An 18,707-nucleotide genomic window follows, 5' to 3' on the forward strand; every position below is an offset into this window, starting at 1 on the left:
TTCTGTTTAACACTGAATTTAATTCTCATTATACTAAGTGGTAGATAATAGTCAATGGTTTTACATTTTTCAAACCTGAGAGTTAAGTAAATTTACCCACTGTTGTACGTTTGAAATGAGTAGTGGAACTGAAGTTTGAGTCCATCATGATTCTTTAGACCTCGATTATACTGTCTGTATTTAAACCTCTATACCCAAATATATAAGATGCTGTGGAGATAAACACATGAATAAGCAGTGACCCTGCCCTTAAGTAGCATCTGTTCTAGAAAGCAAAAACAGACATGTGCACAAATGTTAAATGTTAAAATTAAAACCTGTAGGATCCCGTAGGAAAGGATGCTTCTGGTAGGGTAATCTGAAAGATCATAGTAGTGGCAGTAGCATTTAAGCTGAGTCCTAAATGCATCCAGCTTTTGGGAGATATAAGGAGACATTTAGAGTTAAGGCTGCAGTATAAGTACCTTACTCATTTTGTATTCCACAGTGCCTAGTACAATGTCTCATTCAAAGTAGGCACTAAAATCTTGGGAGAAATACAGCAGGAGCTCTTGGCTGTGCTTTTTGAACTGAGATTGTGCATTGGGGGTATGTAGAGTTATACTGGGGTTGCTCAGTCCCCTGGACCACCTTCCTGAAGCATCACTTTTACTCAGTAATCAAGCATTTAAAATATTTTTAATGGTAAAATATACATAGTTTATAAGTGTACAGTTTCCTCATTTACTAGAGGAAAAAGCCTCCACCGTGCTTCCTGGCATATAATAGACACATAATGTTTGCTGACTCTGAAGAGACCAGAAAAAAAGAGTTAACATTTGTGATGATAATTAATGGGACAAAATTCAGAAATGGGTGAAGTAAGAGGTCCTGCTTCAGCAAGGTGTGTGAAGATGATGGTTTGAAAGTAGCAAGTTTGAGATGGAGAAGAAGGTAAGACAGTGGAAACATTTTTGTGGCTATTGTAGAGAAGAGCCAGAGAACTCGGATCTTTTAAAGGGAAGTAAGAGGTGTAGGTTTTTGCCAAAAGTGAGGGAGGCCTGTATAGAAGTCAGAGCAAGGTTCGAAGCAGTCAGTGACCCAGATTTGATAGAGATCCAAAACGATGAATAAAAGCCTTGTGAGGTGTTTGCTTTGACTCAGGAGATTATCTCTGCGGAAATTATGTAGCAGTCTTCATTTGTGTAGAAAAGTAACGTTAAATTTCTGTCCAATTCATGATCATCATGGAAGATCGCAAAAATAAAAATTGGATGATAACGCAACTTGCCAAATAAACTTTGAGGTTGTGTGTAAAACCTGTTGAAGGAGAAATATATTTTAAATCAGTCTTCCTCAGATCTGCTTCCAAGAGAGAATTAAGACTACTGCCCTAAGCCATCATTATATATAATGAGTTAACTTTTCTCCTAGAGAGGTATCCTTGGGAGAATTGAGAAAGTAGTTATTCAGATCATTTTCTTTCTGTGGTTTAGATGAGGAATCCAGGTTGAAAAAGGCTGTTTTAAACTATTAGTATTTTATGACTCGAGAGAGTATTTTAGCTTCGGTTTAAAATTGTAATTTCCGTTTGGTTCTTGTAACTTAAATACATTAAAACATTATAAACATTCCCATTTGGCTCCAAAGCCCTTCATGGACATGGATATAACCCCTATTGATCCCACATTACATTGCCTAGCATTTACTGATATTATTGCCAAAATAAATCTAATACTTTTCTCTGAAGAACTCAATTTTTTAAAAAAATAATTGAGGTATAATTGACATATGACATTATATTAGTTTTAGGTGTCCAATATAATGATTTGATATTTGTGTATATCGTGAAACAATCACCACAATAAGTCTAAACACCTGTCACCATACATAGTTACAAAAATGTGTTTTTTCTTGCAATGAAAACGTTTAAGATCTACTCTCTTAGCAACTGTCAAATATGCAACACTGTATTATTAACTACTGTGCTGTACATTACATCTCCATGACCTACTTATTTTATAACTGGAAGTTTGTACCCTTTGACCCCCTTCACTCATTTCTCCCTCTTCCACACTCCACCTCTGGGAGTTACCAATCTGTTCTCTGTATCTGTGAGCCAGGTTTTTGTGTTTTGGTTTTTTTGGGTTTTTTTCATATACATCAACCAAAACAATATATCACAACATATTGAGGGCTGAAGCAGATATAGGAAAACAAATGTCCTCTATTAAGTCAGAATTTAAAGAGTTTTGCAAAAATGTGAAACATTGCTACTCTTCTCACTAAATTTCTTTTGAAACTATAGTTAGTTTTCATAACAATATCTTACTTAAGTTAACATGTAATGGGTTTAGTTCATTTTTGAAAATGAATTAATACAGAAATATTTTAATGTCTCAATTTTAATTTTTAGCATGGTAAATATTAATAAATATAATCTACCTAAAAAGAAGCTTTTTAGTGTCCTCAAAAATTAAGTCTGTAGGGCTTCCCTGGTGGCGCAGTGGTTGAGGGTCCGCCTGCCGATGCGGGGGACGCGGGTTCGTGCCCCGGTCTGGGAGGATATACCACGTGCCGCGGAGCGGCTGGGCCCGTGGGCCATGGCCGCTGGGCCTGCGCGTTCGGAGCCTGTGCTCCGCAACGGGAGAGGCCACAGCAGTGAGAGGCCCGCGTACCGCAAAAAAAAAAAAAAAAAGACTGTAAAGGTGTCCTAAGACCAAAAAGTTTGACAAGTGCTGCTACAAATTAAAAATTCTTACTCATTTTTTTTGTATATATGAGTGAATAAGTAGGTGCTTTAGACTTCAAATTGTGTCTGTAATTTAGCAAAGTAAAAACTGAATTGTTTTGTAGGCATGTTAATGCACTGTTTTTAGTTAAGATCTCACGCATGTTTTATTTGGCATAGCAATTTAATGTTTGTTTGTTTTTTATGTTTGTCCTTAGCCTCTGCGACTGGATATCAAGAGAAAGCTAACTGCTCGATCTGATCGAGTTAAGAGTGTAGATTTGCATCCTACAGAGCCGTGGATGTTGGCGAGTCTTTACAATGGCAGTGTGTGTGTTTGGAATCATGAAACACAGGTAGGAATTTTTAAAGACTTTATTAGAAATACCATCTTAATCTGTTTACAGTGAAAGAGAAGAAATATAACAGAGTTCAGTAGTGTATGCCTACTGCTTTCTTAAATAAAATTAGTACGAAGTATTTTTAATAAACTAACATTTATGAGGGTAGAGCTTGTGGGAGAAACTGTCTGGGCTCATTATATCCAATATTTAAGTGTTAAGTTCTGAGATAGGTAGTATTAGCTCTACTTTGAAATTAAGGAAACTGACACCAATATAAGATCACTTGCTCTAGATGAAAGTATTTAATGGTACTTAATTTTCCGTTCAGTGAGTATTGTAACCATCTTAAGAATGGGATTTTTACTTTTATTAAATTGTCCCCAAGTGCTCACTGTAATGCATGATGCAGGTAACTTCCAGTCAGCCATACAAATTATAGATTATATCAGAGAGAGATTTGTAGTCAGCTTTTCATTACACATGAGAATGTGCCTTTTACAGATTATTTCCCTTAAATGCTTTCATCTGAGTAAATAATAGGTCTTTCAGCTTAGTTTGTCTTATCTTTTCCAGTCTTTGTTGGCCATCCTTAATCTTTTTCTTTCAAAGTACAGAACATATCATAGTTTTGAGTCTATTTATACAGTAATTATCCCCAACATCCAAGGTTAAGTTCTTAAAATCCAGATAAAATTCACATTTGAGGAACTTAAGATGGCAAAAATAGGCCTTAGGGAACCAAGTTCAGGAGTAAACCTAAAAACACCCTTATAGCTTATATCACTCTAATGAAACAGTAAGGACTACACAGTCAGCCAAGTCCCACCAGTGACATTTTATTCACATTAACACTTTGATCTCTGTTGTATCCCAGTGCCTATGACATTACCTGACACACAGTAAGGGCTCAGTAATTATTTGTTGACCTAGTGAATAATAAACTTTCTTTTTATCAGTATATCACTAATTCAGAATTTCTGTCCAGCGACTTCAAATCTTTATCTTGTGAATTCCTTTTGCCTTGATGCGGAGAGTATGCTTGTTAACTGCTTTTGTGTGGGTGGGGTCGGGGGGAGGATCTACTCTCTCCATGTGTTTAAAACCTTTCAGATTTTATGCTTAGCCGATACACTGGTACCTGCTCCACCGCCACCTTGCTTCCTGATGCTCCCTGGAGTCCCCTCTGTCAGCTCCATTTAACCATTTCTCAGCTCTGTCATTTCACTATAGTTGTGCTCTAAAGCCCTGGTGTACTTCCCTTATCTTTCTCCAGGCTTTACTGTAACATAACTGCTTTATCTGGGTCATCTACTTTGCTTCGTTTTTCTTTCTGTACCCTTCTGTGCCCTCCTGCAGGGCCACCTACTTCCCCTTTCATAATTCATCTCATTGGTAAGTTTTTGTTTAATTTCCTTCTTTCCTTCAAAAATGGAGGTTTTATGAGGACAGGGATTATCCTAGTGTTAATTCCTATTGTTATTCGAAGTGGGTACCTGGCAGACAGGCTCATAGTAGATACTCAGTAAGTTTTTGTTGAATGGTTGATCTATTTTTGGTTCTACCTGCTTTTCCTCCTCTTTTTATCACCAACAGAAGTTACTTGCCACTCGTGTATTGAGAGCAAAATTCTTGAAAGAGCCAAAAAATGTTTTTGGAAGTAAATTCAAATGTACTTGAATTTCAGATAAGGAGATATTATACTCTTTGAGGTGATGGGTGCAGCAGTTAAAAAATCAGTATGTTATATATACAATGGAATATTTCTCAGTCATGAAAAGGAACGAAACTGAGTTATTTGTAGTGAGGTGGATGGACCTAGAGTCTGTCGTATAGAGTGAAGTAAGTCAGAAAGAGAAAGACAAATACTGTACACTAACACATATATATGGAAGCTAAAAAATTGGTACTGAAGAACTTAGTGGCAGGGCAGGAATAAAGACACAGATATGGAGAATGGACTTGAGGACTGGGGAAGGGGAAGCTGGGACGAAGTGAGAGAGTAGCATTGACATATATACCCCACCAAATGTAAAATAGACAGCTAGTGGGAAACTGCTACATAGTTTCCCTGCTAATTAAATGATGTGGGAAAGCCTTTTAACCACATTGAGGCTCGGTTTACTTACCTAAATGAAGATGATATGTTGCCTTCTTTACTTCGCAGGATTGTCAGAAGGATTAAATCAAATTGATAAAATTGTGTAGGAGACCTATAAGGCCCCATACAAGTGTTTCTTTATTTTCTTACATTTCGCTGCTGGTTTACATGTTGAGTGTGTAGCGTTTCCTCCTGTTTAGCTTGTTTAGCTTCTGGAGTGGGAAGACCATCCCTTAGGTCATTTGTATCAGCCACAGCACTTAACGTGGACCTGAAACATGACTGTTAGTTCTGTAGCTGCTTTATTTTTTATTGCTCAGCAGATCCCTGAATTTGTTGGCTCCTCACGAGCTTTTGTGGATTTGTCTGTCATCTTATAGGTTGCATGTTCTACCTGTTTGCAGTGTCTGTATCACAGTCAGCTGCTAGTGGTTGTGCAGGTTGGAGCTTATGTCCCCACTCATTCAGCCTTTGACTGAAGAATCTTTGAAGTCTTGCTCAGGAAGCCAGAGTGGGCTCAACAGTTCTTGTGAACCAGTCCCTATTTTTAAATTTGGTGCACATCGTTAATCAATCAGAATATGCTATTTTCATTATTCTCTTGTACAGAAAGAGAGATTAAAAAGTGATAGTTTGATTTTCAGAATTTTAAAGAACAAAGCATCAAAGTGGGAGGACAAAGAGATGCATTCATCCCTGCTCTTTCTAGCAGGGTCTAGTTTTCCACCTTTATCCTGTGTAAATAATTCTATTCTGAGCAGCTTTAAGGGACATCTGAATCACTGTGTTCTCGTACTTCACTAAAAGGAAATGGCATCTGTATGGAAGCATATTGCTGAAGTGTACAAAAGAGTTGTATCTTGTTTATAAATTTATTTTACGAGTTTATGGGTTTAATTTTTAAAAGGAGAAAACTAGGGGCTAATTCATTCAACAAATACTTATTACACATTCATTGTTTTTCAGCAGCTGTTCTAGGCTCTAGGTATACAGTGGTGAACAAGATTCCTGCCCTCAGGGGCTTAGCAGGAAAGATTGACGTTAAACACGTAATTATGAAGGTGCTATGTTGTGAAAGTGGAGTATAAGGTCCTCTGGGTGGGTGTTCAGGCGGAGGGAACATGAGCAAAGAAGGCACTGGGAGTAGCCAAGGATGAAGCTGGAGCACAGAGGATGGGGAACTTCATCTTGTTGACATTTGCTTTCTTTTGTCATTTATAAGTATTTGCACTTTGAATCTGTTACAGAAAAGATCTTTGGTCTATTGTTTTCATTTGACTGTTGCACTTTTATATTTTAGCCTGAGAACATTTTATGATTAGTAGTGATATAAAAAATCGGATGTTTTAAATATAACAGGATAGATTTTTCAGTTATTTTCTCATGACTCAAAGTGTATTCTTGTGAAATTTTTAAGACACTGGTGAAAACATTTGAAGTATGTGATCTTCCTGTTCGAGCTGCCAAGTTTGTTGCGAGGAAGAATTGGGCTGTGACGGGGGCGGTAAGTAATTCCCTGCGCTTCTAACCCATCCGTGAACCTGTCAGTGGCTGCTTTGGCGAGTCAAAGAGCTTTGGCTCTTGCTTTGTTTTGTTAATTAGTGCATTGTTTTGGAACCTGGGCTTTATACCCTGAGCCTATAATATACTTTTTTGTGCAATTTACTTCATAACAGTAATGATGGTGTTAAACTTTCCATTTCCAGGATGACATGCAGATTAGAGTGTTCAACTACAACACTCTGGAGAGAGTTCATATGTTTGAAGCTCATTCAGACTACATTCGCTGTATTGCTGTTCATCCAACCCAGCCTTTCATTCTAACTAGCAGCGGTAAGAGATGACCCCTTTTGGTCATGTGCGTCTCTTTGAGTATTTCATTTTCATTCAGTGAGACATGCAATTCTTTTACTGCTGTTACAAGCAGAGTTCTAATTCCAAGCAGCCTTTAAACTATTTAAATCCATTAACATGCTATCAGTGCTGCTTACTTTTGTATTTTAATGAATATCAGTTCTACTTAGGATTTGTATAGCAGTTGCTCCAATTCCCGTCAGGGAAGACCTGAAGGTCTAGATGCTGAAAAGTCTGCTGAACAGAAAGCTAATTTACATGCTGATTGAGTGAGTTTTTGGCAGATTGCCATATACCCTAGTCAATTTTATCTTTATACTCAGATTAGTTTGCTCCTTGGTATTATGTATAAAACAGTGGCGCTTTTGGAAGGCATTTAAAACCAGTTGCACTGAACTGGTAATAGCTCTTTGAAACAGTTTAATTTAGAGATTGAGAAGTAACTCAGAACTTTTTTTTTTTTTTAACCAATCTTGTATTAAAAGAGAAATGCTTATTTCTGAAATAGTCATTGCCATCATTATTCATTCATACTTAGACTTTAATCAAACTTGTTCCTCTTTCATCATTCTGTAAAGCCCATTGAGTCTGTCTTAAATTTTTTTCCATGAAATTTGTATATTTGCTATTAGTAATCTCTCTCTTTTATCTCCACTCTTTAGAGAGTTAAATTTATTCTTAGAATAAATAAGCATATTGAAAAATCTGTTCAATTCCGATTCTGTTTCTTTAAGACATGGAATATATGCTTTGTGTTAGATTTGCTGCCTTAAAAGGCACAGAGACTCTGCACCTTAGTTCTGAATGAAAGAAATAGAAATTGCAACTAACTGGAGACTTTTTTTTGGTCTAGATGACATGCTTATTAAACTCTGGGACTGGGATAAGAAATGGTCTTGCTCACAAGTGTTTGAAGGACACACCCATTATGTTATGCAGATTGTGATCAACCCCAAAGATAACAATCAGTTTGCCAGCGCTTCTTTGGACAGGACTATCAAGGTAGGATGTCTACTCTTGGTGTCAGTTATGATTGTTGGTGACATATAGTTGTGTCAGGTATTTTACTACTGGCTGCCCAGAAAGTTATTCCTGAGAAGTTTCTCTCAAAAGCTCATTTTGAAGCAAAATAGGACTTCTCATTTTGAACCGGAAGGGCATATTCTGTTGAGAAGAACAGTGTGGCAGCTCAGTGTTCTTAATGAAGGAGTGTTTTTCACGTGGAAGCAATATGGTGTAAGACTTCTTAAACCTCTGCACACCCAGAATAAGAAAATGCCTGTATCTTCTCTAGGTCACTGTTTCCTCTCCTTTAGTATATTTGTTGTTGACTTCTGCTGATTATTAATCTGTTTTATATTTAACTGTCATCTGCCTCCATTCTTTTTCTTACTTCATTTCTCCATACTGCTTCCAGTTATCTTTCTAAAACATGGATTCCATCTTGTCAGTTCCCAGTCTAAGGGTAAAGTCCAAATGCCTTGGTGTGGAATACAAGCGTTTCCAAGACTAGCCTTAGCTAATGTTATGAGATATCTCCAGTAACCCTGGTCTACTCACCATTTTCTAGAGAAGCCCTGAATGTTCACAGAACCTTACCTAATTCAGCTGGTCCTTCTGCCTGCAGTATTCTTTATTCTGCCATTTTGATTTCTTTTCCTCTGGATAATTAATTACTCATCTTTCAAGGCTTATTAGCACAGTTATTTACTCTGAGAAGCTCTCTTCAGACATACATTTCACCTCTAGACAGAGCCAGTCATTTTCATCCCGTTCCTTCCATCGCTTTTTGCCTCTATTATGACCTTCATGTTGAATAATAATGAACGTGTCTCCGGAAATTTTTATCCCTGAAATGTTGATGTTTGGGGCAGGAACTGTGTGTTACCCCCTCCCCCAGACACACGTTAGCAAGCAGCACAGTGCCTTGCCTATACTAGATGCTTAATACACGTTGCAGTGAGTGTAAATACATTTCTTTTCCCACTGTAGTATTTAAATTATTTCTGTATGCATAGATTTAAAATATACATTACATAAACTTTTGTTTGCATGTATAGGCTTACATCTATATAACATTTTTATTAGTTTTCCTTTAACTTTTATAAAATGTTATATGCTGTTTGTCTGACAATTTATTATTAAACGTTGTATGTTGAATATCTTAGGACTTCGGCCTACTTTATTTTTTTTCCTTTCACTGGATTGTCCTTGCTTTTGACATAGGTTGAAACTTTGAAATTAGTTTTAAACTTTCTTCACTAAATTAGGTATATCTTGAAGACAAAAATTATCTTATCTTTGGCTCTAGTAAAGTTTGTTTACACATCTTTATACTCCCCACAGGGCCTCCCATGTAGTAGGCATACAAAATAAACATTTGTAAAGGTAAAGCTCAATACCAGTGCTGTAGTAATATTTGACTACTTTTCCATACTTTTAATTTTTTGACTAAGCCGTAGTTTTCTCCTTTTAATACGTCCTACTAAGTCCACTTTCATTAGCTTTATATTAAATCTCTCATGAAGTCATTTCCTGCCCTTAAAGTAGTGTTTCTCCAAGTCAAGACACCTGGGCTGTCTGTTAAAAAAATCTGGATTCCTGGGCTTCATTGTAGATCCACTGAGTCATAATCTCTGGGGATAAAGCCTGGAAATTGGCATTTTTCAGAGAATGCTATAGTGATTCTGCCCCCTGGAAATTCAAGGAAAGTGAGAAAAAACAAAAACAAGTGGGTGAAAAAATGAGCTTTCTTCAGCCCGCCCCCCCAGCTTTGGCATTTACATGACCTGTCGGGGGTGTGGTGGAGCTGCCTTCTGAAAAGCAAGGCCCCATATTGACTGGCAGATGCTGTTGCTCTCTGAAGGTATGGCAGCTGGGCTCCTCGTCACCAAACTTCACTCTGGAGGGACATGAAAAAGGTGTGAACTGCATTGATTACTACAGTGGGGGCGACAAACCATACCTCATTTCAGGTGCAGATGACCGTCTTGTGAAAATATGGGACTATCAGGTACAGTTTTTTCATAACTTACTTGCCATATATTAGATATGCTTCTTACTGTTTCTTACAGGACAGTTAAAACTTGGGTTGTTGAACTCTGTTTATAGCATAATAACTTAAGGCATCAGAATTTGCACCTAAAATGTGGTCTCAGACTTTCTTTTATATTTGAAAACTAGCAGACAAATGAATAATGTCATGACATCACCATGGTACAATCATTTTGCCACAAAGACTCCTGTAAACCTAGGTATGTTACTATACTTTTTTTTTTTTGCGGTACGCGGGCATTTTTTTTGCGGTACGCGGGCCTCTCACCGTTGTGGCCTCTCCCGTTGCGGAGCACAGGCTCCGGACGCGCAGGCTCAGTGGCCATGGCTCACGGGCCCAACCGCTCCGCGGCATGTGGGATCCTCCCGGACCGGGGCACGAACCCGTGTCCCCTGCATTGGCAGGCGGACTCTCAACCACTGCACCACGAGGGAAGCCCTGTTACTACACTTTTTATCTCCAAGAGTATGTTAAATTTTTATTTTTTTGTTTCTCACATCAAAATTTCAATAAACAGTTAATAAAATGAGGCGTAGAAACCAGTTGTACTGAGATACTCAAATTTGTGTTTAAATACAGGATAAAAATATTAAAGACAGGAATTTGAGGGAATGATACTTAGATGAAGACCACATCTTTCAGGGGTGTGTTGTGTTTTCTTCTTTAAATGTGATAGTTACATTTACATTTGCCTGTACTATCAAATAATTAGAGAAAATGTGTACACGGTAAGATGGTTCTGTTCCAAAAATCTCTGTATTGAATACTGTTAAGATGTCATAACCACTCTTATTTATTATGTATCTGTGCACTGGGAAAATTAAGGATGAGTTATTGTTTGCCACTAATAAAAGTGTTTTCTGTGTACTGATTACAGAATAAAACATGTGTACAGACACTGGAGGGACACGCCCAAAATGTGTCTTGTGCCAGTTTTCATCCTGAGCTGCCAATTATCATCACAGGTTCAGAAGATGGTAAGTTAGAAATGGATATTTAGTCCTGTGTTTAATATCATTACTAAGTGGATATTTAAGCGGGCTAGTGCCCTGCATTTTCATTGGAAGTTTTAAAGGATTTTGATATTTTTATTAGAGTAGACTGCTTAAGCTGTAAAAGAGTAAAGGGGCATTGTTACCAGCATCATTCTAATGTGTTTTGACTCTGTTACTTAAATAAGAGGACACCAGAAGTGCTAGAGAAAAGCTGAAAAAGCCTGTGCTTTGGAGTCTAAAAGCCCGGGGTCAAATTCAGCCTCTGCCACTTCATAGATGTGTGGTTTGGGTACATTATGAAATGGGCATAGATATATCTGCCTCATAGGATTACAGTGAAAGGATGGGAAGAAATCATGTATAGAAAGCATCTGGCACATAGTGGGCACTGTACCCAGGAATCCTGTCATTATTTCACACTTAAGATCACATTTCTTAGTTTTAGTTTCTTATAAATTTTCTATTATTTATTTATGTTGCTTTATAAAATCACAGACTATAGATCAAGAAATTAAGCTGTCAGGAAGTGTGTTCTGTTTGAATATAAAGACTTCCATGTGGCTGGTTCACCTGACAGTTCATTCTTGGATGTTCAAATCAAAAGGGCATATTCACATGGTTCTTTTCAGGAACCGTGCGTATTTGGCATTCAAGCACCTATCGCCTTGAGAGCACGTTGAATTATGGCATGGAGAGGGTATGGTGTGTGGCCAGCCTGCGAGGATCCAACAACGTTGCTTTGGGCTATGATGAAGGGAGCATCATTGTGAAGGTAATCTCTCATTACACTGTCTCTGAATAGATGGACATAGGGGAAGCAGTTATCTTCCAAGTCACCAGTTTTGTTAAACTGGCATTTCTGTCATTAAGCTCAAGAGATTAGCACCGGAGATTTAAAGTGGAAGAAAGGAGCCCGCCATTAAATGAAAATAGAAAATGTTTATTTTGTCGTGGTTTTATTTTGTTGTGGTTTTATTTTGTTTTCCTTTCCATTGCTAAGAGTCATTTGTCATTCCTCCAGCTTGGTCGGGAGGAACCTGCCATGTCCATGGATGCCAATGGAAAGATAATTTGGGCCAAACATTCGGAAGTCCAGCAGGCCAACCTAAAAGCAATGGGAGATGCTGAAATTAAAGATGGAGAAAGATTGCCACTGGCAGTAAAGGATATGGGCAGTTGTGAAATATACCCTCAGACTATCCAGCACAATCCTAATGGGCGGTAAGCCACCACCAAAATCTCTCTCTGGGCTTCTGTGTATGTTTGCATATCCACAGCATATCCCACCCCTGCCCTTTGGTGGGCATTCCTCATTGAGCTTTTGCCGTGGCCTCACAGTCCTCAACACAGCAGCAGGCAGCCATGCTTCTGATCGGATTGGCATGCAAGGTGAAGTATAGTTGCCTTCCTGGCCTTATCCCACCATGCAGTTTTGAACAGTTGAATAGTTTTGTGTTGACTCTTTATTTCAGATGTGTTGGTATGTGTCCTTCCGCTCCTTCAAGGCATAGAATCATGTCTTATCCTGAGACTTAGTAGGTGCTCTCTAAATACTTGCTGACTCAGTGCTCTTAAGAAGAAGAGTTGTGAGGTCTTTGTCGTTTGAAAACATTTGGGGACTGCTAATAATTCTGCTTCTTCTCTGTAATTTGAATCGTCAGCTCTGTTTCTCCCTTAAGATTTGTAAAGCACTGAACATCTTGTGAGAGGAGAGTTTCTAGTACAATAAGTTTAAACCTGTGAGTTTTAAAAATTATTTTACAATAGATCTTGGCATTTTATAATGCTGTCCTGAGTATTAAAAAAGACAGAGTATATAAACCAAGTATGCTGCCTAGTTCAGTAAATGGTATCCATAATTACTTGTAATAAAATTTTCTTATGAAGATTAAGAACGCATTGCATTTTTTCCCCTTAATATCATAAAATGTTTCTTGCTGAAGTTTTACATTTCACCTTTGGCAATCTAATAACAGCCAATATGTCTATTGAGAAAATTTTGACTATGCAACATTCTTTTTTTCTTATATTTAAATGTTAAAATATCCTGTTTATTTTGATAAATTTAACAGTCGTTAAAAACTGGGGTAAGATATCTTTATTCATTTGAATGATCAGCTTTAAAATGAAGATAGCCTTGCAACAAGGTAGTGCCTTCCTATGGTGTAAATGTAATGAGCAAACTGCCAAGCATCTTGGTGCTCAACAGGTGCTCGTTGAATTAGGGGAATCTTCCCCTGTGTGCCTCCACCCTTTCTCATCTTCCTGACCCTTTGTTTATAAGAGAGGCCACTGCAGTAACATTTTCAGTAGTAACCCCCTCTTCATAATCTGCTTTTGATTTGTTGGGTGGAATATTTATGTCTAGCTCCATATTCAGAGAAATATATAACTTTAAAAGGTAATAGGTTCATTTGTAACAGTCAACAGAAATAACGTTTGTTATTAGAAATATTTCACCATAAAGATGAATCATTGTTACTTAAATTTTACATGTCATTGGTCCTCTGTACTTCCCTCCCTGGGTTCTATAATTTCTAGGTTTGTTGTGGTGTGTGGTGATGGCGAATATATCATCTACACAGCAATGGCACTGAGAAACAAGAGCTTTGGGTCTGCCCAGGAGTTTGCGTGGGCCCACGATTCTTCAGAGTAAGTTTTGGCTGTGTCATATCCAGCTTGCCCTGATTGCCAATGTGTGTTCTCTGTGCAGCTGTATTAAAGAGGTTTGCAAGGCTCAGTGTAGGCTGTTCTTCACCATGTTAAAGAACAGTTCTCACCAGAGCTGTGTTGGAAGATTGGTCAGGGGCAGCTATGCAGCCTGAGCTGCCTCTGCCTTTTCTGTGTTCAGTATTGAGCGGGCACTCAATCTGATATAATAATCACATTAAACCGGGGACCCAGCACCTATTTCCTTGGTGGAGCCCGTGGCAGGGCCTGGTACTTATGGGCTGAAGGCAAAGTAGGCCCTCAAAACAAGACCATGGCAGGCCCTCCCCAGGACCTGGCATCCTGAGCTGCAGCTGCCCTTTTCTGAGCTACTGGGGAGAGATGCTAAATTCTGATGTAATCTTGATGAAAACCACAATGAATCTTTTTTTTTAATATCTTTATTGGAGTATAACTGATTTACAATGTTGTGTTGGTTTCTACTGTACAACAAAGTGAATCAGCTATATGTATACGTATATCTCCATATCCCCTCCCTCTTGAGCCTCCCTCCCACCCTCCCTGTCACACCCCTCTAGGTGGTCACAAAGCATCAAACTGAATCCCTGTGCTATGCAGCAGCTTCCCACTGGCCATCCATTTTACATTTGGTAGTGTATATATGTCAGTGCTACTCGCTCACTTCATCCCAGCTTCCCCTCCCCGCCGTGTCCTCAAGTCAGTTCTCTACGTCTGCATCTTTATTCCTGCCCTGCCATTGCAGGTCTGTTTACAATAGCCAGGACATGGAAGCAACCTGAGTGTCCATCAACAGATGAATGGATAAAGAGGATGTGGCACATATATACAATGGAATATTACTCAGCCATAAAAAGAAACGAAATCAAGTTATTTGTAGTGGATGGACCTAGAGTCTGTCATACAGAGTGAAGTAAGTCAGAAAGAGAAAAACAAATACCGTATGCTAACACATATATATGGAATCTTTAAAAAGAAAAAAAGGTTCTGATGAACCTAGGGACAGGACAGGAATAAAGACATAGATGTAGAGAGTGGACTTGACACGGGGAGGGGGAAGGGTAAGCTGGGACGAAGTGAGACAGTGGCATGGACATATATACACTACCAAATGTAAAATAGATAGCTAGTGGGAAACAGCTGCATAGCACAGGGAGATCAGCTCCGTGCTTTGTGACCACCTAGAGGGGTGGGATAGGGAGGGTGGGAGGGAGATGCAAGAGGGAGGGGATAGGGAGATATACGTATGCATATAGCTGATTCAGTTTGTTATACAGCAGAAACTAACACAACATTGTAAAGCAATTATATTCCCATAAAGGTGTTAAAAAAAAAAACTCATTTTCTGTAATGTTACCTCCCATTCTTTTTTTTTTTTTTTTTTTTTTTACAATCTTAGGATCCATTTAATTTTATTTAAATATATCATCACCCTCCTTGAGAATCTAAATCAAGGACTTGGGATCCTAATTTGAAAATGAAACAGAACAACACAGAGGAACCTGTTTCCTCAGAACAGTAATGGGCTTACAGAATGCCTTCTAGGAACTTATACCTAATTAAGTCTGTTCATTCCTTGCATAAACTTTAGCATCCTCAAATTTTATACATCTCTAAATAAAGTGGAGAAAAGGGGAAAAACCACATTTAGCTGCGTAATTCAAATAAAAGTATTTCTTTACTCACGTCCCATTCTTAACAAATTCTGTCAGAATTCAAAATGTTCATAAAATAGTCTCATTAAAAACAGGAAAAATTTACGTCTCAATTATTATAGTCACTGATCGGTTCCATTTTGATTCCTGTTTGGTGCATGTAATAAACTTCGGGGCTTACACGTTTTTTTCAGACACTGAATTACATCTTTACAGTTTTCTTAGTTTTGTTTTCCCCATATTTTGTGTTGCCTCTTCTGCCAGCAGTGGGTAACGTAAGCCTCAGTGTTGCATAGTAAGATGCATGCTTTTTATTTTTTAACAAAAAGGTCACTGAAAGGTAAGATCTTTTCATAAATTTCCTAAATAAACTCATTCATGCAGTTCCATATACTAAAAGGTACTTTGTAGGTACTTAGTTACCATCTTAAGCATGGTTGCCTTACCTCTCTCAACATACCTCTCTCTCTGTTTTGATAGTTTCCTCTTTTCAGCTTTATCCAGCCCAGACCCTGTTCAGCATCTTTCCCGTCTTGAGCAAAGCACTTGTCAGATCACTTCCTCATATACTCCCAAGTATCCAACCACAGCCCCTTTTCAAGGCAGAGGCCCGAGTATATATGATTTATTAAGTTGTTGCCAAACATGGCTGACTAATGAGCCCTTTATAATAAAAGTTTTATTTTTTAAGTTACTTTTATTGAGGTATCATTTATACCAAATAAAATGCACTGTTTTAAATGTATATTTCAGTGAATTTGGACAAATGGATATAATCCACAACCACCAGCACAATCAAGATATATAGAACATTTCTGTCATCTCAAAAACAATCCCCTTGTGCCCCTTAACAGTCAGCACCCCAGCCCCTACTCCCCAGTAGATTAGATTTGTCTTCTTTAGGGCTTCATGTCAGTGGAGTTGTGTGGTATGCACTCTTAGTCTGGCTTGTTTTGCTCAGCATTAATGTTTTTGAGATTCATCCATGTTGCTGCATGGATGGGTAATTCGTTCCCTTTTTTGCAGAGTAGTGTTCCATTGTATGAACAGACCACAGTTGGTTTAGTTATTCACCTGTTGAGGAACATTTGGATCTTTTCAGCTTCTAAAATAGTTTGTAAGCCCTAGTAATTTGTGTAATAGACCTTGTGAAAACCATTCATTATTTGTCCAACTGTAAGCAGGTCACTGATCTCTCAGGAAAAAATATAATACTGAATTTTCAACTATTAATTTTATATTTTTGCATAATTCACTACTCACATATATTTGAAGATATTTGTAACATTTGGTGGAATTGCAGTTTAGTATATACATAATATGCTATGTTTGCTTTCCTTTTTTTTCCCACCCCCCAGATATGCAATAAGAGAGAGCAACAGTGTTGTAAAGATATTTAAGAACTTTAAGGAAAAAAAATCATTTAAACCAGATTTTGGAGCTGAAAGTGAGTGCTGTTTATATATGATACAATTTTAGAAGCTTTGTAATGGCTCAAAAACATCTAAAGATCTAAAATTTTTTTTGTTCTTTTTAGGTATCTATGGAGGCTTCTTACTGGGAGTCAGATCTGTAAATGGCTTAGCTTTCTATGACTGGGACAACACAGAACTCATACGCAGAATTGAAATTCAGCCCAAACACGTGAGCTCCCTCCATTACTGTTTTTGGAGTGTACATCTTTGTGACAAGCTCTGAGTCCCTGAGGCCAAAAAACATCCTTGTACCCTGCTGTCCCTGTTCCATTGTGCTGGACACAGTGCCATGTACCTCAGGATTGCTTAGAAAAGGAGAGTCGTGGCATTTGAGTGAGGCAGTAGATGTTGGGCTTTTTGAAAAGTATAAAAAGTTATACAAATGCCAAGTGCTGTTCATATTTTAAATGGTTTTAATGCTTTGAAGATAAGTAGCCAGGGAGTTCTTGACCTGGAAGGGCCTACAAGTCTCCCACTCAGTTCAGAAAGCCTTTTCATACTTTACCTGATAATGGCTGTTTAAAATTTAGGTAGCCATTCTCCAGTGACAAAGTTTTCAACCTTTACATCTGCCTGCTTCTTTGACAACTTTAACTGTCAGGAAATTATCTGTGGAGGCAAATCCACCTCCCCGGGGTCCTGGTTCTGTCTTCTAGAGCATGCATTTTCAGCAGGGGGACGTCGTCCCCTAGGGGGAAGAAATTGGTTCCTGAAACCAATTGATGAAAAAAAGTACTCTCTTTATCTATAAAGCATAGATGCTCATATGTTTATACACATTATGTGTTTGTGTACCTTATGTATATGTTTATGTATTAATATATGTACAGACATATAGTATCTGTGATACTAAAACTTCAGGGGAGGATGATTGGGAAAAAAATGCCTAAAAAAAGTTTGGGGTGGGGGTCATAATGGGAAAGAAAAAAAAGAGTGCGAAACACTATTCTAGAGCAATAGGGAACAGGCTAGTGCTCCTCTGAATCTCAGCACACCTGGCACTTACTGCCCGCGCTCCTTGCTGCCTCCCTTAGGTCTTTCCATTTCTATGAATGGAACAGTACTGCCCTGTCCACCCTCCCAAATATGTGTGTATGTACATGACAAAATTGTTAAGTGTATACTTAGTATCTTAATGTAGGAAGATAAATCTTGTAGGAAACAAAGTGTATGCAGTTTGTCATACTCACTTAGAAATCCGAAATCATTTATCTGTGTTTTTGTTTGTCATGTTGCAGATTTTCTGGTCTGACTCTGGAGAGCTAGTCTGTATTGCCACTGAAGAGTCATTTTTTATCCTTAAATATCTGTCGGAAAAAGTTTTGGCTGCACAGGAAACACATGAGGGAGTTACTGAAGATGGCATTGAAGATGGCTTTGAAGTAATTGCATCAGCACAACTTTAGCTTTGTTTTTAAATGATTTATATTCTTATAGCAGAACTTCACTCATTGTAACATTTTACTATAAAATAGGTTTAGGGAAATTAATAAGCATTTAAGGAGTTATGGTAAAATGTGAAAATTAAAATCTTGGCTCAGAGATCAGGGTCTGAAAGTATTTGTTCAAAAGAAATTTGTGCTTTGATTTTAGGAAACCTTTAGACTAACTTTGATTATCTTTCAGTAAGGAAATTAGAAGGTGTTTTGGTCTTAAGATAGTTTAGCCAGAGTTATTTGAAATGAGCTCTCAATTGTAAAGATAAATCGTCCATTGTGGAGGTGTCTTGGAAGACATTTTGAAATACTTATTATGCCAGTCTCATGTATGTTAGGAGTTTAGATCAACACATTCTTAGATTACAGCTTTGACGCAACAGTGAGATTTTACAGT

At 38.0% G+C, this 18,707-nt stretch overlaps 1 protein-coding gene across 1 annotated transcript in view; it reads left to right on the plus strand.

Moving 5' to 3' along the window:
- Positions 1–18,707, plus strand: part of COPB2 (COPI coat complex subunit beta 2) — a 31,038-nt gene that overhangs the window by 1,521 nt on the left and 10,810 nt on the right. The window contains exons 2-13 of the mRNA XM_082654326.1: positions 2,929–3,066; positions 6,570–6,656; positions 6,859–6,985; positions 7,860–8,008; positions 9,873–10,019; positions 10,939–11,038; positions 11,686–11,828; positions 12,078–12,277; positions 13,598–13,708; positions 16,758–16,846; positions 16,937–17,043; positions 18,113–18,256. Coding sequence (XP_082510452.1) covers positions 2,929–3,066; positions 6,570–6,656; positions 6,859–6,985; positions 7,860–8,008; positions 9,873–10,019; positions 10,939–11,038; positions 11,686–11,828; positions 12,078–12,277; positions 13,598–13,708; positions 16,758–16,846; positions 16,937–17,043; positions 18,113–18,256 — 1,542 coding nt within the window. The remainder of the gene's footprint in view (positions 1–2,928; positions 3,067–6,569; positions 6,657–6,858; positions 6,986–7,859; positions 8,009–9,872; positions 10,020–10,938; positions 11,039–11,685; positions 11,829–12,077; positions 12,278–13,597; positions 13,709–16,757; positions 16,847–16,936; positions 17,044–18,112; positions 18,257–18,707) is intronic.

The sequence above is a fragment of the Grampus griseus genome, assembly GCF_964374135.1.
Source record: "Grampus griseus genome assembly, chromosome: 5".
NCBI lineage: Eukaryota > Metazoa > Chordata > Mammalia > Artiodactyla > Delphinidae > Grampus > Grampus griseus.